The sequence below is a fragment of the Onychostruthus taczanowskii genome, unplaced genomic scaffold, assembly GCF_017590055.1.
Source record: "Onychostruthus taczanowskii isolate IOZ18803 unplaced genomic scaffold, ASM1759005v1 scaffold3, whole genome shotgun sequence".
Classification (NCBI taxonomy): Eukaryota; Metazoa; Chordata; class Aves; order Passeriformes; family Passeridae; genus Onychostruthus; species Onychostruthus taczanowskii.
Window position 1 is genome coordinate 22,143,832 of NW_024500349.1, and position 24,556 is coordinate 22,168,387.

The window sequence follows — 24,556 nt, forward strand, 5'->3', positions numbered from 1 at the left end:
GATGAGACCTCAGAATGGGCAGATATGGGGTGGAATCAGCTGGTAGAACTTATTTTTTAGTGCCAAAGAGGCTTTAGGTATTATTGTTATTATTGCTAACATTTACTGTAGCAGCTGTAGGCTCTGAACAAAGCTAGGAAAAATCTGCATAAACACACATCATCAGGGACAGAGCGAGATAAAGCATCCTTTTTAAAAAAAACATGTGAGTAGGGGATATGGAGAGAGGATAAGTGAATTGCCTCAATTCACAGGGAGGTTTTGTTGCAGAGACAGAAATGGAATCTCTCTCAGAGGTCCCAAATTAGCACGTTAACCTTAAGTTTAGTTCTGCATTCATTTATGCTGAGAAATGTCATTGAGAAGAATGAAGGGAAAAATACAGACCTTGTCATCCAGAATAGGCTCGCACTGAGAGTAGTTTATCTTGGAAGCCCATGTCCCATTGCCCAGGCATTCTCTGTAGGCATTTCCTGGTACAGACCAAAATAAAAGAGAGATGAACACTCTGTGCTGGACTTGAAACAGCCTAGACATTTCATAGGTTCAAGACAAGACTGACAGAACAGATTATTTACAAGGCAAATCAAATTATCCCACCTCTCTGACGACTGCAGCAACCCACTCAGAAGAGGAGAAATAAATAACAAACACACCTACAGACAATGAGTATTTAAAGGTATTTATTAATAGTTTTTTCTTATAGAATATGAATTCAGTAGACAGCAAAGGTATGAGAACACTGCAACTGAAATCATTCCCGGTGTCCTCCCAAGCTACCAGTTCTCACAGAAAGTGAAAATCACAAATTACTGAAGCAGAGATTTAATGTCCAAATTCAACATCACCCTGCAGGGCTCTGGAAACTACATGTGGCAATACTAGGGTAAAGAAAGGAGTTCAATTTCTGGCAAGCACTCCCTTCATCCCAAGGAATTCCAAGAGAACACTGCAGTTCTCCTGTACAAACCTTCCTCCACTCCTCAAAGGCACATCCAATTCCAAGCAAGAGGTTCTTGGTTTTTTTCCATTCTTATTTTGAACTGTTTCTTAGAAACAAGGGAAATAAAATAAAACAGGAAATCCAGAAAGATCCCCAAAGGACCAATACAGGCAACTTCCTGATGGACTCTTCATGATGTTGTTGCTGCCCTTTACCCAATTTCTTTTTGGGCCTTTGCCATGGTCATTTAGTGCAGAAAAATCAAATGGTCCTAAACGTGCTGCTGACACCAGCCTTTGAAAAAGGTCAAGAGACTTTTGAAAAGGTGATTTTGAAAAAGGTAAAAAGACTTTTGAAAAGGTCCTTTTTCTTACTGAGAAGGGAAGTCAACAAATAACAGTCCCTGCAGATGCTCCAGATGACACTGTACCCACAGAGATGACTGAATTTCATATTGGTGGTGTCTAGTTGCACTTTTCCACTGTTCCTTTTTGAAGTGATAAGCCAAACAAAACAAAACAGTCAGAGTGGGGTTTAGGTGGTAGAATCTGTTTTACATCCCTAAAAGCCCTTGCATTTGTCCCCTCCTTTGGCCAGTGCTGAAGCTCCCTGTGCAGAGTTGTTGCTGACTTTGAGCCTCTGTAGCAAACTCCTGACTCTCCAGATGAGCTGATGCTTAGTCGGATGTTGAGTCCCACTTCCAGGGTACTGCTCATATGAAGCCCTTATTTTATTCATTCAAACCCCTGTTTTACTCATTCTCACTCTTCGTTTTCCCTGGTTGTATCCCTCCAGCTCAGCCGTGGAGAGCACAAACACAATCCACCCTGTGAGGCACTGGGGATGTCCAACCCACATCAGTGCAGCTCTCTGAGCTGTCACAGCACATCTCCCACATGGTGAGGGCATGAACAGGAGGGGGGAAAATCAAACTCTGAATTTCTCTTGTCCAGGATGTCCTCCAGTATCAGTCACTTCTCAACACCAGCAGCAAGCAGATCTGGCTTCTGGGAACCTCTCATTCCAAACTCCAGTTGTCATTGCTAATTTGTACACCACATTAACGGTTTCCCTTTTCCCTTTCTCTCCCTTTTTTCCCTTTCCTTTTTCCCCTCCTTCTCTCTTTTTTAATGACAAAATGATGCTCTTTTAGCCAGTGCTTTAAAGGAGAAACATCTCATTTATTGAGAGAGGTAAGAGCCTCACAGTAGGCACCTGGAGGGAGCAGCTCTTGTTCATGCACTGTGTGCAGAAACACAGTGGATAAAATTCAGTTTTTCTTCACGATTTCCACAAAAAAAAAAAAAAAAAAAAAAAAAATAGACTCATAATGGAGAACTCCACTGTAGAAACAAACAATAAACACCCAAGAAGAAAAGAATACTTACATGACCTTACTAGGATAACAAGAGCTAATAATAAAAAAATATAGCTATTAGCACTAATTTTTCCTAGTTGAAAATCAATTGTGTAAAATAAGTATGTCATTTTCCTAGACAAATGACATACTGAAGAACACAGCATACTTTCTCTTATAATTTCCCCTTCCTGACTTTACTCTCAAGAAGGAATACATCAAATAGAGATTTGGTGATTACAACAGGTGGTTATTCCTGCTCTGTGTGCACTTGCACTTGTTTATTATATAATAATACATTATTATTGTATAACATAATAATATATTATTGTTATTGTATAATGCAATAATACATTGTTATTGTAAAACACAAGGAGACTTGATGTTCATGCAAATGAATAATGAGCAGTAGATGAGTCAGGATGGCAGAGGCAGCACTCAGCCTTTATGCACAGAGCTCTTGACACATCATCCAATATTCACTCCTGGGCCTCAGTCTATGGTGTCTTCTTCCACTTTAAAAATGCTGATTTCCTTTTGTTGTAGATTTGTGGCTCTTGGTTTCTTCTGCTTCATCACCAGTGAAGGAGACAGGCAGGGAGGTAAAAGGGAACTGCCTGAACAGAAAGGAAAATCCAGGAGTGCTCAAGGTTTCCAGCTTTCACAGAACGGATTTCAGCCCCTCCAGGCTGCAAATGCATCATCCCCTTTCCCCAAGGGCTGACTCAGGGGTGCTGATCAGAGTCATATTCCACAGGAAAGCCAAGGACAGCAGGCAGAGCCCACACACACAGCAGCAGCAGCACCAACATTCACAGCTCTCCTGGACTCTGAGGTGATGCAAAAGGGGTCTCCACCCCAAAAAACCTCATTCCACATCACAAAAAGGTAGGTTAAAAAATCTGAGCATGGCTATAGCAAAGCCTTGGCAGGAATTCAGCTGGGATCCCCAACTCTCCCTGACTCCAGCTCTTGGGAAAGTCCAGCTCAGTCTATTATTTTATGGCTCTTCACAGAATATATCCAGATAAACAATCTAACACCCACAGGAATGTCTCACTTTTATGTGTTTATACACACATGCCCACACACCCACACTACAGAGAGCCTGAACTTTATTCTTAGTGGAATAAATATTCTTAGTAGAACCGTTTAAGAGCAAGTGAGAAATTCAAGGTGGAGAGCAAAAGTTCCTTTAATGCAGAAGAAAATTAGTGTTGCATTGTTGGTTTCTGGGGTTTTTTTTTGTTCTGTTAAGGTTGGATTGAAGTGTTTGAGATGATATTTTGTGTTTAGATTTAGATGTTTATTATTTCTTATTTATATTATAGTTTTATAAGTTGTTTTATAGTATTTTATTGTCTGTTATTTTATAACACACAAAATACAAATCCCAAAAAAATACTGCTGACACACAACATAATAAAAATCTTAAAACAAACAATAAAAGAGAGTAACTTAAACTCTCCATACTTCAAACAGCTATTAAAGAACAGTTTCTACAATTATCTAGTACCTTATGACTACAACAAAATTTTAACAGATTCATAATACATACTATAAAAAGTAAAATAGAGAAAAACTCTTACCACATGAATAAAGTTTTATGTTAGAAACCCAAATAGAAACATTGCATTTATCAAAAAAACCCAGACTGTTATAATCACAACTCTGTTTTCAGGGCAAACAGGACTTTTAAGGAGCTCCGGCATATTTGTTGTATCAATAAAAATAAAAAAAAAGAAAAAGCTGATCAACCCAGATTTGAGCCCATATATAAATAATAATGGAAAGTGATTTTCATCTGACATGGAAGAACATGAGAGAAACTCACAAACTTATTTATTCACTTGAAGGACTCCTCACACTCTGGTGTTTGGTAAAGGGGGGAGACATCCAAATTCTGTTTCCAGTTTTCCCATAACTCTGCTCATCATCCCTGCCACTCAGCACCACTACTACCAGATTAATTCTGGGAAAACTTGCATGGGATGAGAGCAGTTTTTCACAAATCAGCTCAAGGACCTTTATCTCGAAAAGAAATGTGCCTTTTACACATCTGAACTCATGTAAAATGAAACCCACCTCGATTTATTACACTTTATTAACAACAGTGCCAGAGACTCTTCTGAGGAGCCCTCAGTGCATGTCTAAACAGAAAATGGAGCAGCAACATCCAGTATTTGTCATCCCAGCTGTGATTTGGCTACTCCTTAGAATCCACTGACATATTTTTGCTGTGAGGGTGACAGAACACTGGAACAGGCTGCCCAGGGAGGTTGTGGAGTCTTCCTTTTTGAAGATAGTTAAAAACTTTTTAAGACATGGCCCATGGCAATTGGCTGCAGGTGGATCTCAGCCATCCTGTGGTTCTGTGATTAACTGCATAAAATTATCCTCTGGAACAGCTTTAAAATGCAGCTCAGGTACAGTGTTCTACATCAGTTTATGAGGTAAAACCTAGCCCTTAATTTCATTTCTGACTGCAGATGATGTTGCATTTCCGAATGGGGTATGCAAAGGGAAATGTTTGATGAGTGGTACTTTTGTGTTTTTCTTTTTTTATTGACCCTGTTGAAGAACACAAAGCCTTTCAGGTAGTGGTAACTCAATATGTATGGATTGGCCTGGTGGCAGCCCTGTGTTTAGTCAGTAAAAGTCCATTAAAAGCACGACACAAACAGGAGACAGGAGCACTGGGTGAAGGTAAGTGGATGTCATTCTCAGCAGGAAGTTCACCACTTCCTCCCAGTCATGAGTGAAAGACAATTCCAGACACTGCATGCAAGCACTGCCGTAATGGATCTTGTCCCTGACAACTGGAACTAAGCTGCTTTTGAAAGAGATTTTACTTGTCTTGCCATGTTTCATGTAGATGACTTTTTGACAAGATTTACATTTCCAGTTATCATTAAAATGGAAATTTGACTTCCCTGGCTATTTATGCCTTTCATCTCTTGAATTCTATAGAGTGGCCATGGAATCTTGAGCAAAGTTCACCAGCTAGTGGAGCAAAGGGAGTAAACAGGAAAATGAATAAATAAATAAGACAGCCTGTTAATCCCTGAGCTGAGGGTACGTGGCTGCTTTGGCAGCTTGCTGATCCATGGTAGCTGTCAGCTGAGCTGAAATGAAGGGTCTATCCATCAGAAAACCAGAACCCCACTGAACACATGCCCTACAACACACAGGGTTTTGGGAAGTGGGGTTAGGGGTGACTGTGGCACAGACTCACAGATGCAATGAACACCTGGCAAGAGCACAGTGGGTCATGTCATCCACCTCCCTACCCACAGGACTTGTTCAGTCCAGATCAGAAAGTGGAAACTCCAGGAATTTTCAGTAATTATTTTGTAAAACTATTACAGACAGACTGGTAAATCTCCCCACTGTGATTCTTTTTCACTGATATCCTATATCCACATTTTTTTCCTCACTTTTAAGACAACTATTGAACCAGTTTTGCCTCTGATCTAGCTGAGCAATTCGCCATCCTTTTCAGGCTAGGTTATTTCAGTGTATTTGCCACAGGTGGATTTCAACTTTGTAATTTTAGAATATCAATGTGCAGCCAGTCTTGTCCACATCTCACCAATCCTTCCTACTCTGCCTTCAGGGCACAGCCCAGCAGCCCATGGTGCCCCCAGCATGAAGGTGTTTATGCCAAATTTTCCAATGGAAAATAAGCCCAAGTGAGATTTTTACCTTAGATATAAATTATAATAGTTTCTGTGATGTGCTTCTCTGTAAAAGCTGAAGAGACAGTGGAGAACCCCTGCTTTGTCTCAGTGCCATGATTAAAGCTGGATGCCATCTTCTGAGCTGAACAAATGGATTTGGAAATGCACAGTTTTGGGGCAGCAAAAATCACTTGACAGGTTTGGTAAATGTAAGTTTGACCAAGGTTTTACCCCTTGAAGAAAAATTTTAAATACATTCGAAGAATACAGGAGTAAAACAACCCAAAACGTCCCAGCGCTGAATGTTGTAGCCCAGGAGTTGCTCATAACGTGGAGTTCAACTTTGGTCTCTTCCACTGTTGGATTTCATGAAGAATTCAAACCCAGTTTAAGGGATTCCCTTTTTTCAGGGGTTTCTAATCACTGGGACATTGCAAGATTCTCCCAGTGTCTCCTCCAAACAATTTTTATTCATTTAATGTTCAAGACATTTTGCTTGGTATTAGGCAAAATTTTTTTCTCTTGTGTACTTATCCACCATGATCCCCAGTAAATCCAACAGGAACTGCATGATACAAATTCCTCAGATTGACTGCCCAGATTTCACAGGAGTCTGATCAAATGAGACAGAAAAAAACCTGTGTTGCATAAGGCACACATCACTTCATGTATAGACTATTCTTAGCCCCTTTTCAAAGTCTCAGAAAAACAGAAATCTTCAAAAATAGGGGCTGAATCATGGGACTATAAATTATTTATTCATGTGCCACCCTCCCTCTTTGGTGCTTTAATTTTTTCTGATTGTTGCAGTGACAACTTGAGCCAGGTAAGATTCACAAAGCATCAGGACAATTGCTTACTATTTCTAGAAATTGTAAGTGACAGCAGCATCCAGGAGACTGGAAAACAAAAATAAAAATAATCTCTCTCCACATATTTTATTTGTGAATGAGGGCTATTCTGACAAAAATAAGGAGAGGCAAGAACAGTTATCCAACTGATGCTCTTTGCTTTGTACATCAGCCAACATCAACTTGAAAGCCAAGAGTTTTTCTCTGGATGTCACAGCTGGATTTTATTTTTTGGAATTTGTACAGAAATGTAATGCACTTATAGGAGAGTCTTGGAAGGCAGATAAATCATCATTTAGGCAAGAAATGTTCCCCTAGAAAAATTTCTAAACTCATCTCTGTCTGGCTCAGCTTGATGTGTCCTCAGGCTTTCAAGAACATTAGAAATGTTGATGAGTTTTCTATTGTTTTCCTTTGCCAAGAAATCCTAAAAAGGTTTGCAAGAAGCTTGAGCAGCCTAATTATGCTCACTTGCTACATTGATTTCCCATCAGCTGAAGAGCTCAAGTGGCTCACCCAGGTCACAGAACAGGTCAAAAGCAAAGGCAGGAACAGAACTTTTCAGAAATTTAGAAGTGCTCCAGGCTCCTTCAGAGTTTAGAAAAACATTCTCTGGGTTTCTAGCCCAAGGCACCCTCTGTTGGACCTATAGAGATTGAGGGCACCTGAGGTACTCAGGTACTGAGTACTGAGGTACTCAGTTCTGTTTGTACAGAGGATCACAGAATACTCTGGGTTGGAAAAGACTTTAAAATGATCCACTTCCACTCCCTGCCATGGCAAGGACACCTTCCACCAGACCAGGATGCTCCAAACCCTGTCCAACCTGGCCTTGAACTCTCCTTGGCCCAGGCTGGGGCTCCTGGCAGCAAGCAGTGGCATTAGAAAGATCCCATAGACTAAACTGTACAGAACTGGCAGAAAAGTGGCTCTTTTCAACCTTGTTCAGTGAAATACCTGCTAATTTAAAGCTTCTCACAAAAAATCCCACACACTCTGTTTGACTTTCTGATTCCCACATGGTTCACCTCAGGAAACACAATTTCTTTGCAATATTTTTCACTCCTTGTGCCTCCAGGGTTAGCAAAAACTGTTCCATAAAATACAAGTCTTTTTTAGTAAATACTCTGTTTCTTCACAGCTTCATTTTGAATTGCTTCAGGATTGAGGTGTGGGCACTAACAGGCACATCCCAAACTTGCCCTTTCCCGACAATCACTCCCCAGAAGGATGATTTGGGAATCATCCTGGAAGCTGCCTTCCTCATCCCAAATTGCTTATAGCTCCTGTGATAACCCTCCTCTTAATAACTGAATAATAAAGGAGTTATTATTCAATTATATAATTATTATCCCTATATAACATTAATATCCTTAAGAAATTATTTCCTGATTTGTGATTGAGGAAACTCTTGCTCTGAAATGTCAGGGCTGGGCTGTTACAGAAACAGATGAGGAACACCCAGAAGACAGGGAGAGAAAACCCAGTGAAGAGGCTCAGCAGCAATCGACAAATGCTTGGTTAATTCTGCCTGCAGCCTCCCAAGGCTTTGTGCAGTCTGCAGGTAAATCCCTGAGACAGCACAACCCCAGGTGTGAGCACACACAGAACCCAAAGGTTTCCAGCTCAGACCTCCATGTATCTTTTAGAAGAAAGATAAAAGAGGGAGATTACAAAGCACAGCTTATTCCTCAGGTTAGCATCTTTTCCCTTCACCTGGTTTTCAGCACCACAAAAAAAAAAAAAAAAAAAAAAAAAAAAACCCAAAAAAAAAATCACCTGGTTTTCAGCACAAAAAAAAAAAAAAAAAAAAACCCCAACAAAACATAAAAGTCAAACCAAACTCCTAACCCAAACGTCTTCACTTGTAGCTGAACAGAAATCAGAAATTGTATGGTCCCCAAAACCCTGTTGCAAAATAAAATTCTGGCATTCAGGCTGGGCTTATTTCCACACCCAGTTATTTAAATTAATCTCTCCTGACAGGCCAGGCGTCACACACAAAAGAAGATGCACAGACATCACTTGTACTTCACCAAGTCACTGACACTTGGATTGCTGGAAAATACGAGAACACCCAGGGGAGTCTCTGGGAAATGGATTTGTAGAGAATTTTCAAAGTTTAACTGAAAGTTTACATAGCATGAATTTGTATGTAAACTTTGGGATAAGAAATGTTCAATTAGAAGTGTTATGGAATAGGATAGATATTATTGAGTGAACTGGAATTAGAAATAAGTTTTAAAGGATGGTTTTGTAAATAAGATGAGATTTTGGAGAAATAGAACTATGAAAGATGTATTGTAGTAGGACTTATGAGGGGTATTTTTAGATGATTTGTTTTAAAGTATTTACAATGTGGTGTGGTAAAAGTTGATAGGTTAAGAAACGTTTAAAATGTATTGTAATTAAGAAATAGTTGGGTTTTGGTTGTGATGGTCCTACTTGTCCTAGTCTTATATTGCTCTGTACAGAGGAGCTCAAGATTAAAGACATTTAAACTCTGATGTTGTGATGCAGATGCTGATGTGTGAGTGAAGGTTCCAATGTCCATGCTGCCACAGAGACATCCAGCACTATTTGAGGTCACTTCATGGCATCTACTCAACCCAAGCCATTAAACTGTACTAAATCCCCAAATTTAAGCTAATTAATTGATCCCAAGATTGCAGCCAGCACAGCTGAGACAGATTCAGCTGATCCATGGCCATTTACTTTATGGAGCAGAGCTGTTCTTCCATTGACCCCACACTGATAACAGGAGGGATTTAATCACCTACAGCAAATAGCAGCATCTTCTCTCCTAAATTTAGGTGCTTGGGGTAAACAAAACACTGGTCTGGATGGGCCTGTATTTGATGTGGAACAATCACTCTCTGTTTATTTTAAAGACTTCCCTCGTTTCACTCCGGGTAATGCAATTTTTCTTTTAAGGACAAGCTATCATCCAAGTTGTGTTTGCACGGATCACGCACAAACTACAAGGAAAGATTCCCCAGCCTAGAACACTTCCATCTGTATGGAGAGGGAGCTTCCACCTACACAGCTCCCTAAAAAACAGAAAGGTGTAGTCTAAGGAAATGTTCCTCCTGCTGGTTAATCCAAGAGGTCATTAATTCTCCCTTTGTTGTGTACTGGCAGGGAATTCCTGCAGAGCACCAGGAGGAGGAAAGGCATCACCCAGGGCTGCAGCACCATTTGTTTCTGAGTTTGACAGAGCAGGAGAGCACAGAGCCATGAAACTCCCTCCCCCTCCAGGAAGGCTGGCAGGGCACAGCCTGGTAATGATGTTTCATCTTTATGGTAATTGCTTCTTAGCTGAAATTCAAAATTCAATTAGTCACCTGGCATAATTACTGAATGCACAGAGAGATGGCAATGATAATGAGAGGTGTAACTGTACTTTATTACCTGTAGTAAAGCACTGTGGAACTGAGAAGCACTGAGATCTGATTAACACAGGAGAGAGAGGGAGAGGAAAGCAGCTGGAGGGTGAAGTTTAGGACAGATGACTGGAGAAGACAATTTGCACAACCCCTTGAAAGAAAAGGGTGCGTGCAGCCTCCCTCTACTTCAGCCCTTGCCTTAGCAAAGTGGGAATGTGGGAAGCAATACTCTTCTCACAGAGCTTTCACTGCCCGGAATTTATTCAGGAATTTGCAAGCTGCAGTCACAAAAGCAAAGCAGAGCAGCTGCAGGAATGGCTCGTGATGGAGCAGAGAGTCAGTGTTCACTGGGAATAATCCTGACCCGCTCTTAGAACTCTGCAAAAATAATGAGAAAGGTGGCTGAGAAATGGAGGGATGAGAGCAGGTTCCAAAATGCACCCATTCATGTGGTATTTGCGTGGTAAGGCTCAAATACCTTTTGACAAGGAATTCGTATGAAGCCTCTGGTCCAGGAGCAGAGGCCGTGAGAGGAAAGCAGCACACAGGAGAGACAAAAAATAAGAGGAGAGAGAAAATATCACACACAAAACAGGGAATGATTCAGGCTAAAACCCAGGAGGATCTGAAAAACCTGATTATTATCCCTGAGTCAGCATGGGGGGTTTTGCCTACACCACAGGAACCACAACAGTTGCTTGGCCTTACAGAGATTTTCTTTGTTAGTTGGTTTTGGGTTGGTTTATTTTTTTTTTTCCCCTTTTCAAACCGTTGTCCAGATCATACAACCAGCATTTTATAAGAATCCTTGCCTTTTAAAAATCCCAGCCCTACAGGATGATTCAGACAGGGCCTGTCACACTTGCACGTCTTGGGACGTCAGGACAAAAACACAACATCCGCTGCTGTCAGCTCGTGCTGTGTGTGGCTGCCAGGAAGCTCCTGTGTCTTCCCCAAGCCTAAATATTCATCAGGAGAAGGCAGGCAAGAAACAGACTGTCTGCAAGACAAAAAAAAGCCCTGCAAACATCAGACCAGTGACCACTTGCCAAAGCAGCCCCTGCCAGCTTTCATAGCAAAGCCCAATATAGGAACATAAAAAATTCCAGATGTTTCTTGGCAGATATGAGCCCATTTTGCTGAACCACATTTCCCCTTCTAATAATATAAGTTTAAAAAAGAGGATGAGAATGGGCAAGTTCTCCAAATTTCTGTGAAGTGAATCTAAGGTGTCTGAATACAACCCCTTCCATAACCAAACAATTTTACAGGATGAGCAAAATATTCAGCAACATCAAGAGGATGAATTTTGAGTGTGGAGATTGCAGATGTGGAAGTTCTAAATAGCTTCTTTAGGCCATCACAGATTAGGTTTGTTTGAGATGAGAAAGTAAAGTCCCTGCAGAGACAGGGAAATACAGTAATTCCAATTCTCAAAAACTTTTTACAGACACTAATAGTGTTACATTTTCTGTGGGCTGTCCCTCCACATAAATTCCTTTTCCTACTGGGTGAAGAATTAAGTTTAAAATCAGCTCTTGCCAGGAGAAAAGCAACACCTACCTCACATCTTCTTTCTTACACAGCCACAACAAGGAACAGGAAACTTTCATTAAATAAATTACAATAAGGAGCACTGGGCTTTTGAGCTCCAGTTTTCCCTCCCTCTCAGTTCTTCTCTTCCCATCCTTGAAAACAGTGCCAAAAAGTTTATTGAATTAATCACCCAGCACAGCACTGCTATGGGGAACTCAGTGTCCAGAGATGCTTTATGTGGTAAGAAGGGCAGCAGGAGACAGCTGAGTTTCTAGAAAAGAAATTGCTAGGCTGATGATGATACTTGGATTTAAAAGTTCATCAACTTCTTACCCCCCCCCGCCCCAGGCTCCCCTTTCCATACTTTCTATTGCTGCTTCCATTGGTACATTTCTAGACTTTCCCAAAATACAGCATGGACTATGAATCACGTGCCAGTCCTTCCCTCCAGGACAGCATTTGTTGAAACTTTAAGTGAGATCAGAAACCTGAGAGAAATAATATTTCATATAATGTTTGCTAGTGTTATACAGACACCAGGAAATTTGGTTTGCAAGTGATATCAAAAAGGAAGTGAAGAAGTACAAGATTAATTTTGAGAGAGAACTCTGAAGGACCGGATTGTTCTGTAAGGGCTGTTTTTATGCCCACAGCACCTTATCAAGCAGAAAATGCAGATCAGAGATATGCCTTTGGCTCTCTGAGGGTGAGATGGGACTGTCTGCACTGCTCCTGGGCTCTCTGCTCCAGCCCAGCTTCCCAAGACATCTCCCAGCCCCCACAAATGATCCTCCACAAGAGATTCCCCCATGCACAAGGAGCTGAGTGATCACTTGTTGGCCAGGAAGACTTTGAATAATCTTCTGCAAAAGGCAGCTGGAAAAGAGGTGAAGAGGCTGTTCCCCTGCCATAACCTGATTAACACAATGCATCTCTCATTTGGGAAGCCTGCTGTTATGTGGGAAGGTGCTTTCTTATCACCTGGTAATTATTGTCTCTTTGGGGGTTTGAAATGACATGGGAGGGAGAAAGGGAACTTTAAAATCTCTTCTAATTTTATAGCACATAAAATGCTGTCAGCACATGCTGTGACAGTCTAAGAAAAGCATTTCACCAGCTTCATTTCTTGGCTAAACTCCCTGACGAATCTTAAGATCCTGAGCAAATTTATTTCAAGCAGGAATGATAAGTGGGCCACCTCTGAGCCATCCCATGTGGTTTTGGGTTCCCTGCAGGCTGGCAAACATGGTGTGGCAGCTCCAACATCACCACACACATCTTTTAGAGACCCACACACCTGTGATCTCAGTGCTGCCTGTACCACTCAAACAGCTCTGGGAACTGCAGGAAACAGGGGGATTCATTCTCCATGCAGTTCCATGATGGTAAGGATGTGGATGGAAAGGATAAATCATCTCATGCTGGCAATGAACACTGCACACCTTGCACAGCTTTACATGCAGGACATTAACCTCAGGCTCGTCATAGAAATCTCCTCACAGTACAAGAAAGGACAGAACAACCCTCTCCTCACCGCCCAAATATTCCAGACCCCTCTCAGAGCACTAAAATCACACCTGCCACTGTTTCAGCTCAACTCAGTGTTTTCCTCAACATTCTTTCCCTATTCTTCATTTTTTCCCTTTTTTTCACTAAAGCTGATATGAAGATCTTCTCTTCATATCCAGAACAGAAGTTTCCAAACCCCAAATTTGCTGGTTTAACCATGCCACAGATTTATGCACCACCTTCCTGGGACATTGTCCTGACATAAACACTGCCTCCAGGGATCTGGAAACGGCACAATAAATTTGATCTGGACTGAAATTAAACAATAAAAGAGGAAAGCAGGGCAGTCTTCTTATGCCAACACCATCCCTAAAGAAATGCTGCATCCAGCAAGGACATAAGGCAAGAACTGGAGGTGCAGGAAATGTTCCAAGTGTTCCAAGGAGGATAAAAGAGTTGGTGATGCTTCAGCGCTTCCCAGATTTATTTTAATACAGGTAAATGCAGGAAGGGCTGCAAGGGAGGATGCTGCAGAAAGCTCCTGTCATTTAGAGCTGGATTTCCTTGCTCCTTAAATACCTGCTGGCTTCTTGTCATGCTGATGTGGAAGATGGGCACTAAGATTGGTTGTTTACAGTGACAATGCAGGAAGAGTTTTAGAAATTAGACAGAAAAAAGGTCTTAAAAAAGATTTACCATCTCCTTCAACAAAGAGAGCAATTAGATCAGGGCAAATATGTTTCGAAGTGCTCATTCACCTCAGAGAAATGTTTAGTGCTCATAATTCACCTTCACTTAGCTGAGACTCTGCCATTTAGACATTTACTGACTTTGGTAACAGATTTTCTCAGATCTTCTCTTATGACAAGAAAAACTACTGAAAACTCATACATTACATCTCTTACACTGAGGCAGATTTATCCTCAGTGCCATTTCCTTTTCAACTACAAAACGAGCTCCCCAAGAGCAAATTGAGTGAGCAATATTTAACCACTGGGTAGTCAAGTGAGGACTGCTTAATTGATATTCTCCTTGGTACCAAAACATAAAACCTTAAATCCCAAGCTTGCCACGAACAACTGTGGTGTAGAATACAAAAAAAAAAAAAAAAAAAAAAAAAAAAAAAAAACAAACCTACAAATAACAGGGAAAAAAAAGATGCTTGAATGGGCAGATGAACTGCTTTGGACTTCAAAGAACCCAAAGTGCATGAAAAGGTGTCTGAAATGTTAACACTTTTCAAATTAATTCAGCTTTAGACTTCCTCTGCCAAGTAATAACGAGCTACTGGCTTGTATATCAAACGTGGGAAAGGTGATATGGTGACACTAGAGCTGTTTTCTTTGATAGACAAATTAAAAGGTAACTTCATGTTTTTTAAAAGGTAGAGTAAAATATTGATTGCATCTGAAGGGCAGTGAATTATGTTTTATGACAAGAAAAGCCTCCTGGGCACATGATGAATTGGGTACGGCATATTATTTTTGAAAAATATGCTAGTTTGAAAGTTTAGACCTATTTTCGATTTAGTGTGAACATGAAAAAATCTGCAGTGCAACATAAAACCTCTGGACAAATGTGCATCCAAATCCTCAAGCCTCCTCTCTAAGAAAAATAAGCAATTACTTAACAGTTCCACTCGAAATGCTCATTTTGGACTAGTGCCTCGAGGGATGAAGTAAGTGCTGTTCTGTTAAGCTCTGTTTGTTCCCTTTTTTACCCCATGAATTTTATTTTAAAGCAGTGAAATAGGGAAACCCAGCCTGTGTCCAACTGCTCTGTCACCTCCCATTCCCAGAGCAAAGCCAAGTGGCAAAGACCTTCTGGAACGCCTGCAGTTCTTCCTTCAGGAATGCATTTGCCACCCCTGAAGGAATGAAATTCCAGAGGTGGGTCAGACTTTATCCCTAGACAAGATAGGAGAAGAAGAATAAAGAAAAGGGGGAACAAAGCTTTTTAAAAATGATGATACAAAAGTCCATAGTGCTATATTCTAATTATCTGTTCACAAAATACGCCTAAATAATTCTGTAATCTTCCCCGTTTACTTGTACTGCAGTGGTCCCTCTCCAAGCCCATCCAAGAACCCCTTCCATCTTCAAGATGAGATAAAAGGCTTTCCTCACTTGTTTTTAGTCACAGAAACAGTTCAGATGTGGAAACCTCTGGGATTATTGCTAAAGATGGACAGGTTCAGAGGGTGACTTGGTCCCTTCACCTTTCTCTGTTGACCAGAAGTGGAGTTGAGAAGGCTGTGAGGAGTCATCTCATCAGAGATGGCTCAAGTTCAGTGAGATAAACCCCACCTCATACGGACAAAACCACCCTTATTTTGGATCTTCAGGTTCAGTGCTACAGTTTTCTAGCACTAGGCTTAGATGAATTTTGGCTTAGAAGAATTCTACAGTAATAAAATCTGAATGAAATTGTACATTCTCTCAGGATGGGTTGGTGTGGCAGGGTTACCTGGGGTGCACACCATGCAGAAAGCTACAGCCTGAAGAAATGTTAACACTTCCCAAGTCTGGACTTTGATCCCTCCATGATTTTAGCAGGCGTAGTGATGGATTAATTACTCACAAAAGAACATTTTGAGTCTTAGGAATTAGAGTCTTTCTACTCTAATTGCCAGTGGCATCTGGAGGTTCTGTACAGCACTGGCTTCACTTGCAGCAGCAGAACCTCAGGCAGAGACCCAGACCCTTGTGGTGCTGTGATTGAAAACAGCACCTTTCCAAAATTCCTGTGAGCTAAAGCTACGAAAGAACAGTGTAACAACAAGAAACTGGAGGATGGGTGCAGGATTGAAGCCAGGCAGTGAGGAGACTTTGAAGTGCACAACAAAAACACCCAGCCACAGATCACAGCCTGAAAGAGTGATGGCCACAGCAAGGATGGCTTCTACCTAAGTGCTCCTTGTTGGAACCCTGGCTGCTGAGAATTCCAGACTTTCTGTGCTGCCAGGCACTGACCCCCAAGAGAACACTGCACTGACCTGAGGCCGTGGAGAAGCTTCCAAAATGGAATGACAGAACTGGGATTGTGGGTGTGGAGTTTGAATAGAAGTGTGTGATATCACAGGGTGGGAAACTTAAGAGTTTAAGGTTTTAGAATACAGTAATATACATAAAGCAAGATGGATGTTTTGGGATGGAGGCTGGTCCTTCTTCTTCACCTTCTTCTCCATTTGAGTGGTTTTGTGTAATAAGATAAAAAAGTCCACATTGCAGGGAATGGGTGGTTGGTTATTGGGTTAAAAGTAAAAATAATTTAGGTGTCATTTCTTAATTGGACGGTTGATCCTTCAAAGGCCTTGTAGGGAGAGATGGGCTCCATTTTTAGTTTGTCAGAGTGCAGTGCTGCAGAACTCAGGGTTTGTGAGACTGTGACATGGATAAACATCTGAGTCTGGAGATGAAATACCATCTCACACATTTAATCCTGACCCTGGCAATAAGTTAAGATTCAACATGTCCTGACTCATATAAAGGAGGGCAATGAAGATCATGAAGGGTCTGGAGGAGAAACCAAATGAGGAGAGGCTGAGGGCACTTGGCTTGCTCTGGTGGAGAAGAGGATACTGAAGGGAGACCTCACTGTGGACTTCAACACCCTCCTGAGAGGCAGTGGAGAGGCAGACAGGATCTCTTCTCTATGGTGATAAGCCCTGAGGGAATGGCTTGAAGCTGAGTCAGAAGAGGTTTAGGTTGGAGATCAGGAAAAGGTTCTTCCCCAGAGGGTGGTTGGGCACTGCCCAGGCTCCCCAGGGAATGGGCACAGCCCCAAGGCTGCCAGAGCTCCAGGAGTGTTTGGACAACGTTCCCAGGGATGCACGGGGTGGGGTTGTTGGGGTGCAGGGCCAGGAGTTGGACTTGATGATCCTTGTGGGTCCCTTGCAGCCCAGGATATTCTCTGATTCTGTGATTCTGTAAATCCTGTCCATAACAAAACCAGAGATTCCCCATCCCTGGGAGTGTTTCAGGCCAGGCTGGATGGGGCTCTCACCAACCTGGTCTAGTGGAAGGTGTCCCTGCCCATGGCAGAGGGGCTGGAACTGGATGATCTTTAAGGTTCCTTCCAACCCAAACCATTGTGTGATTCTGTGATGAGCCTTCATTTCCTCTGCTGTGCCTTATAAAGAGAGACTTCCCTCAGAACAGTTCCCAAATGAAATGTTAGTGAGTAAAAGATGACTTTACTGTTACGCAGCTACAACATCCTGGAGTAGTTCCCAATAATGGCTTTTAAAATTAAATGATTAACAGGATTTTTTTTTTCCTTCTCAGCTGTCTGATCTTAATTATATCATATGAAATGAGATCATTTGATGCACCACCCTCAAACTCTTCTCCTCTTAAAATAGAATCTCAATCTTTCTATAGATAGAAGATTCTTTAAGTAATTACACATGAAGTGTTTAGCAGAAAATGTCTCTTCCTTTCCTGTGCACAAGAATTTATCTTTGGATTAATCAATAGAAGGAGGTTAGCAGATTATTCTAATGACAGTACAAAGGTAATTAAAATTTGCTCTTGTTAATTTTGAAACCCAAAGGAGATGCAATATACCTCATGTAACAGTTTCTTCTGGACATCATCTGTGAAATGCAGTTAATCACTGTAATTAGCTGTTACATGACTGCACATCACAAATATGTCAGGAAGAAACATTTAACTTCAGAGAAGTACTTAGGATATAGTTCAGTCTGAGACAACAATACAGCTCATTATCCCTCTGAACAGATTTACAGTGCAAAATGCATTTGCCAATGACTCCAAGGGCCTCTGTTACCTTTGTACTGAAATAATTTATAAAAACCACTCACAGGATGCTTCAGACTGCAGGAAATGCTGCTTGATTACAAGTGACCACAGCCAGTTCACAAACTCTCCTTTACATCTGTTTTCTCCTTTTTTTTAATTTTTTTTTTTACCATTTTCTTTCCACTTACACTTTCTCCCACCCTGAACTAGTGTTGTTTATGATCTGTTGAAGTGACTGGCCCCAGAACTGAATGAAGCACTGAGTTACACCACAGAACACATTTGTAGGAGGGTTTGGGGAGCCAGAGAGCAGCAGTTTAACAGACAACCCTCCTTGTGATAACTGAGAGGGAATTTGATGTAAAAATGCTGCTGAAATGGCAGAAATTCAAGTTCCTGAAGCTGAATGGAGAGCATTTAGTGGAGGAGAGCTTGGAGGTGTCATGGTACAGCTCCTCAACAATCAGCTGATGGCACCAGACTGGAACCTGAGATCCTCAGCTCTGCAGCCACGATAGAGAAGGCAGAATCTCTCATTACTGTGGGAATTTAAGGACCATGCCAAATGACATCAGAAACTTCAGGGAAGTTTAAAAATGTTTCCAGGGAATGATGATGCCACAAATCAGGGCCTTTGTTTCAATGAAAAACGACTAATTTTGATATTCTTTGAAGTGAGACAACTGAGCTGGAATTTCATGTAAAAATAGCATCACTTTAGTCTGGTATGTCTGTTTTGGGAAAGGATATCTGTTAAAGGCAGAGAGAATTTCTTCATGACTTCACTGAGAGACAAAAATGAGTCAGCACTCTGAATCCTGACTGTGCTCTGAGACTGAAAACCAGGGAGTGCATTTAGCTATAAACCACAGGCTGGATTTAAAACATTTCCACCTGGTGTAAAATACAGTCAGAGATGAGACTGAATAAATATTCCAATTTAAAATTCCAATCAAATGCCCCAGTTTGCCTTCTGGAAGCCTCTCCCTGGGTCAGCAGCCTGTGCTCTGCAACATTCAGCCCTCCTAACTGTATTCCCAAGCTTGAAAACTTTTGAAAAAAATATGTCAGGATGAATTTTCCTGCATTAATTTGATATTCCACTGGTGTGGGATGACCCTGGCTGACTGCTAGGTGCCCACCACACCTCTTGTTCCCCACCTCTCCTCATCAGGATAGGGGGATAAAGTAAGATGGAAAACTTGTGGAATGAGAAAAAGACAGTTTACTGAGTAATTAACAGTTTAGCTAATAAATTTGTCTCTGTCAAATGTGGGGACAAACCCTGACCACCTCTCCTCAGAATAACCACTCCTGCATTCCTCTGCTACCAAACCTTTGCCACGTTAACCCAGCCTGGGGAAAATATTTTCCAGAGTTTGTTTAGAGCTTACTAAAAAAAAAAAAAAAAAATCTGGTCCTTAAGCCCCACAGCAGTGCCAGCAAAATGAAGCTCATTTTACCATCAATAATCAATAATCTTGTCCACATAGAAAGAAGCAAACAGGAAGTGCTGGTTTAATGGTTGGACTTGATGACCTTAGAGGTCTTTTTCAACCTTAACTATTCTATTATCTTATGAAGAGAAGACTGCAACAAACATCATCATAGGAACAAGCCACAGTGTTGCAGCAAGCAAAAAGAATCTTTTGCTTGATCATGCAAATAAAAGATGAAATCAAGTCTTCTGTGAATAATTTATTTGCTTGTATTCATGAAATTCATCTGAGCATTCAGGACACTGCTACTACCACAGCTGAAATCCACTTATTAAAAAATAAATCTCTGTGGATATATTAGCAATTCCAAAAGAACACAGAAATGTCTGGAGATCTTTTACCCTATCAATGATCTGATGGTCTTATTTAACTCCTTTATGCAAAGTTTCTCCTGCCAGAGCCTCTTGTCAAAGGCAGGTTTGTGTGAACTGTTATTACACAGCACCACTCCTTCATTACAAAATTACATGTATTATGTGCAGCAAAATTGCATAATCTGTGTAATTAGCCCATCTCAGCGAGTGCTGGCAGCGAAAGCAGCTGTGAAGGTTGGGCAGAGGGGAGAGCTGATGACACCCATTCAGGAATAAGGATTGCACCTGGAAAGCTGCCTGCCTCCAGCCTTCTGCCTGCCCCAGAGCACAGCTGGGATCAGCACTGCCTGGGGCACTCAAAAGATGCTGATTTATTGTGCAGGTGGGTGTGTGAGAGCTGGGCTGAGCAGACACAGAAGGCTCAGCCTGTCAGACTCGCTGCGCATCAAACCCCACAATGCACAGCAAAAGCTGATCCCTCTCCTTTTCTAGTCTGTTTTCTTCTTCTTTCCTTCCTTTTCCTGACAGTAGCTTTTTTCTCCTTCCACTACTTGTTAAGTACAAACCCTGATTCTGCACTTTTTGTGTCAGATTAAGCCCTTTTCTGACCCAGAGCTGGGGCAACTGAGAGGTGTTTAGAGACTTTTATTCCATTTTCAGTCTCATGAGAAGGGTAAGACAATACAGATGTTATAATTTACCCTATCACAATCAGAAGCCAACGATTCCTTAATTACAATACACTCTAAGCATTTCTTGGTCTATCAGCTTTTGCCATACCATGCTGTAAATGCCTCAAAGCTAATTATCTAAAATTATCCCTCATGGGTCTAATTACAATGTATTTTTCATAGTTCTATTCCTCCAAAGTACCCAGTCTTATTTGTAAGGTTATCTTTTGAAACTTGGTGCTGGTTCAATTTCTCTCTCAGCAATGTCTGTCCATTCCATGGCATTTCTAAGTCAGCATTTCTCATCTCAAGCGCACACACTGTGTGAGCCTTCTATCAGGCTTTGAGAATTCTCTGCAAATCCATTTCCCACTTTTTGGACCCAGAATTAAGCTGCTGGTTTCACTATTGCTCCATTTCTTGCGCTTGTGGGCTGCTGACCCTGTCACACCCTGCACTGCTCATCACACCCAAAGTGTCCCCTGCACCTGAGGGGTGACACCAAGAAACCTTCAGGGAATCAATACAATATTATTTAGGTTTTTGCATTTTATTTCGGTTTCAGCACTTTAGCGAGGGGTGACACCAAGGAATCAATACAATGATTCAGGGAATCAGTACAATATTATTTAGGTTTTTGCATTTTATTTCGGTTTCAGCACTTTAGAAAAAGGCAATGCAGAGCCTGATCAAAGGCTGCTTCCTCCTCTCCTTGTCTCACATCATTTTGCCTGAGAGTTTGAAATTCCTCTTCATCTGCGCTACAAAGTTGCCTGATGTATTTGAAGTGTGTTTTCAGAAAAAAAAAAAAAGAAAAAAAAAAGAAAAAAAAGAAAGCAATGGAAAAAAATAAAACTCAGCTTATGGAAAACAAAGCCCAACTCCACTGATAAAGCAGGACAGTTCACTAATTTATCTTCATTGGATCAAGGAATGAAGCCAAATCCACTGGAAGGGATCTGACAACAGGATATGTATTATACTAGGAAATGTAGCCTAGGAAACAACTCTGCATTGCAGAGAAGAGCAGCAAATAGCTGCATAAATGTGATTGTGATAACTGAGCACTTCATCTGGCACACAGAAAACCTGCAGGTGCTACAGATCAGCAGGTCTGCATCAAGACAGCAAGGTATGAAAACAAATACAGAGCTGTGAAATCTTACTGTTAAACTCACAAATATATTGGTGATTGTACCCAGCACTTACACAAATTAAATATCCAAGCTCGTGGATAGTCCTGAAGGTATTAATGAAAGTATCTCTGATTTTCCCAGACCACACAAAGGTTCAGCAGAAGAAAATGTCAAACCCGAAGTATTTGTCTTGTAAATGAAAAGGGGACATGCATTCAGTTCACATCTACATATGGAGAAGATTTCCACTACTGAATAAGAGACCTGGAGAGAACACTATTAAGACACTGAAATACAGCTGCCTGCTTGGCACTTTGTACATCCAAAAGTCTTTCTATGAAAACTCTTAAAAACCACTGCAAAACACAGATTGTCTCCTCAAAACTCTCCTGGCTTAGCCCCAAATAAATTAATGACACTGAGGAATAAAGGTGACATGTTAGCAAGGAACTTTTTGCACTCTAAACCAAAACAAGAAGGAGAAGTCTTTCCAGAGTTGGAAAGCTTCAGAGTGCCTGAAATATTGGAGTTAATTTACAAAGGGCAGGATTGAAGGGAACCTGAGCAGGGACCAGCTGCAGGGTATGAACAGGTCCCATTTGCTGCCTGTTCTGACAGAAACAAGCTGGAACCTGCCTCCATCCCTTCCTTCCCAGTGGCACAGCCACAACTGCTGCCTCTTGGCTGCAGCAGGGCTCCAGGACAACCCCACCCCGATGGATCTGTGCCAGCTGGGGCCAGGGAAATCCTGGAATTCACTCTGAAGGCAACACAGCCAGAACCAGAATGGTTCTAATGGGAAGCTGTGGTCCTGTCATGTGCCTGCACACCAAATCAGGGGACAAGAACATCCTCTGAGAGACAGAAAGAAAAATAATGAAGAAAACCAGTTTGAGGGCATCTCTTTCCTGCTGAGACAAGGGAAGAGAGAAGGTACTTAGGCCAAACACACTAAAAATCAAGCTGTATGTCCCCTTTTAATTTACAAGACAAATACTTTGGGTTTGACATTTTCTTCTGAATTTTAGTTTCCTCAGAGGCTCTGGTGGCCCTGCAGTCAGGAATTGTGTCTGTTATGCCTTGGATGTGGGACAGTATCACCCTTACTCTTTACTTCTGGTATTGAACCCTCAATTCCCTTCTCTCACCTGCTGTTTTTTGGAAGGGCAACTCAGATTTTTGCCTGCTGTGCCACAGCTGGCAGTGAGGCACTGCAGTTCTTCCCCAGAAATGCTTTCTGCATGCTTCCCATAGGTTTGTCCCATCCCTTTGTCCCTTCTCATGGTAGAGGTGTCAGATCTAGGTCATCTTAAAGTCTCCTTTCAACTCAAACCATTCTCTGACACTATGATTTGAAACTTCCAGCACTTAAAAGTTCATCCCAAGGAAGCTATTTTTATCCAGTGCTTCCACCTCGAGCAGATAACTTCCATGAATGAGCCATCACTGAGTCATTGACATTTCAGGATTAAATCAAAGCAATTAGCCCTGCCTTTTCCAGCTGATTTTCACTGAGGTAACATGGCAACTAGACAAAGGTCAGTGCCCCATGAGTATCACTCAATTCCCCTAAAAGCAAGCAAAGGATGAACTAAACCATTTAATGGTGCAGGAAAAATCACATATTACGCATCAATAAGTAAATGGAATCAAAGCAAGAGCCTGAGACCACTCTCATTCTGATGCACACCTGGTAACACAAGTTCTTCATAGGCAAAAAACACCATCACTAAGTCACAGGTGTCCATGAAAAACAAACAATTGGTGATAGAGGCCACTAATGATCTATCTGAGATCTGCAGGGACATCACAGAACCACAGAAATGCCTGCAGAGTTCATCTGATCCAACTTCCAATGTCCTGTTGCCACACCAGATTTATTTTCACCTAGCAAAGCCAGAGCTTCTTCAGCTCCATGCTCAAAATTCACAGAAGTGCTTCATTTCATGAAGGAAATGAAATAAAATCCCAGTGAAGTTTTCAAAGCTACTCAGGAGCCTAAAGACTCACACACACATAACTTACCTACCACTGAGAAATCAATTTCTTTCCCAGAGGTTTCAGGAAGTGAATTTTAGCTCAGGTGCACCAGCAGCTGAGTGCACACACAGCTTTTTTCAGCAGATCCCAGAGCATCAGTGACTCATTCACATCTACCCCATTCATGCCTCTCTCTGTGCCTGCTCACGGCCTGGGGAAATGAGAATGGGGTTGGACAAAGAGCCTAGGAGGGATAATGCACTGAAGTCAGCCAGGAGACAGGCAGGTATCTGACCACTCAAAGAAGTGATGAAAAAATAACCCACAGATTCTCTCAAAGCCCTGTAACTGCGGTGAGTGTGGTCATCTGTAATCTCAGGAACTCAGCCACAGATTTGCAGCTGAGATCTAACAGAGAATCAGTAAAATAGGAATCCCTAGGAAAGACTTTGCTCCTGTTTGCTGAAAAATCCAACTATTGATTAGCATATTTTATTTCTATCTAGAATATCTAGTTTCAGGAGAGCTTTTTACATATTTCCAGGATAAACTGAATCACACTGCCCTGATGTCTGTGCTCTTCTGACATGCTCACCTCACTGGGTCAGCTCAGAGATCCTTCTGTCCCCCTCAGCCTTCATTGAAGGAATAAAGCAAAGTGCTCATGGTGAATAAAACTGCTGTTATTTTATTACTTTTGCTGGATTTTTTTTCCTAGGAGAAACATGCTGTAAACACAGGAGAGATTAAGGGATTAAAAACAGATTAAGGCAAAAAAAAAAAAATCCAGACTGAGGATGGGTTTGTACGTGGACAAGGATGACTTAACTGTGTGAAAAGATTTTTGTGGAGATCCTTTAGTTCTCCCCAAAAAGGAGTAAGAAGCAGCAAAACCCAGAATTCCCACTGCTACAGCCACTCCCTGGAACTG

The 24,556-nt window shown here is 41.5% G+C and overlaps 1 protein-coding gene across 2 annotated transcripts in view; it reads right to left on the reverse strand.

The window, feature by feature from the left end:
* CRHR2 (corticotropin releasing hormone receptor 2) overlaps positions 1-24,556 on the reverse strand; it is a 143,553-nt gene that overhangs the window by 66,803 nt on the left and 52,194 nt on the right. For both annotated transcript variants that reach the window (XM_041408874.1, XM_041408875.1), the window contains one exon: positions 388-473. In XM_041408874.1, the coding sequence (XP_041264808.1) occupies positions 388-473 (86 nt within the window). The remainder of the gene's footprint in view (positions 1-387; positions 474-24,556) is intronic.